The sequence below is a fragment of the Calidris pugnax genome, unplaced genomic scaffold, assembly GCF_001431845.1.
Source record: "Calidris pugnax isolate Ruff unplaced genomic scaffold, ASM143184v1 scaffold248, whole genome shotgun sequence".
In the NCBI taxonomy this organism is placed as follows: domain Eukaryota; kingdom Metazoa; phylum Chordata; class Aves; order Charadriiformes; family Scolopacidae; genus Calidris; species Calidris pugnax.
Window position 1 is genome coordinate 222481 of NW_015090965.1, and position 858 is coordinate 223338.

Here is an 858-nt window from a genome sequence, read left to right on the forward strand (position 1 = left end):
CCGGCCCCCACCAGGTAGGTGTCCTGCACGTAGTTGACGCCGTGTCGCTTCATGCGGTCCAGGTGGATCTTGGCCTCGTACCTGTCGATCTCCCGGTCCAGCTCGCGGAGCCGCTGGATCTGCTGCCGGATGGTGTGGTCCTGCGAGAGCACCAGGTGCACCAGCGTCTCCATCCTCTCCGCCGACGAGGCCTCCCGGGCCAAGGGCTGCTGCCGCTTCTTGTTGATCTTGGCCAGCTTGCGGAAGGCTTTCCTCACCACCCGCCGCTGCCGCTCCTGCGTGAGCGCCAGGCTGGCACGGGCCGCCCCCAGGCCGTGGCCGGGGCGCTCCTTGCTGAGCACCACCCGCGCCTCGGCGCTGCGCGGCCCCGCGTTGGGCAGCGAGGCTTCGCTGCGGACCAGCACGAAGCGCACGTTCTCCTGCTCGTCCCCCCACGCCACCCAGAGCCGCAGGATCTTCGTCTTGTTGGGCAGGATCCGCTCGAAGCCGCGCCACTTCTCCACGATGCAGTAGGAGTGCGGCGGCCCCGACAGCATCCCGCCGCCGGGCTCGGGCAGCGCCGGCCGCTGCCGCCGGTGGTGGCTGTCCTCCAGCAGCACCCGCACCACGTCCGAGCAGGTGGTCCGCCGGGAGAGCCCGGAGATCAGCTTCTCCTCCTGGCAGATCCACACCGAGATCTTGCGCTCCTCGGGCTCCATCGGGGACGGTTGCGGCCGGGGGGGCCGCCGGCTCAGGGCTGGCCGGGCAGCCGCTCCATGGGGAGCGCTCGGGGGAGGCGCGGCGTCGCCGGCCCGCCCGGCTTCAGCATGGCCGGGATGCCTCCCCGCCCGCGGCACCCCGCCCGAGCGCTGCGCTGCG

The 858-nt window shown here is 72.7% G+C and overlaps 1 protein-coding gene across 1 annotated transcript in view; it reads right to left on the bottom strand.

The window, feature by feature from the left end:
* RASSF10 (Ras association (RalGDS/AF-6) domain family (N-terminal) member 10) overlaps window positions 1-832 on the bottom strand; it is a 7623-nt gene extending 6791 nt beyond the window's left edge. Inside the window, exon 1 of the mRNA XM_014952553.1 lies at window positions 12-832. Within this exon, the coding sequence (XP_014808039.1) occupies window positions 12-698 (687 nt within the window). The 5' untranslated portion in view covers window positions 699-832. The remainder of the gene's footprint in view (window positions 1-11) is intronic.
* Between the last annotated feature and the right edge of the window lie 26 nt (window positions 833-858).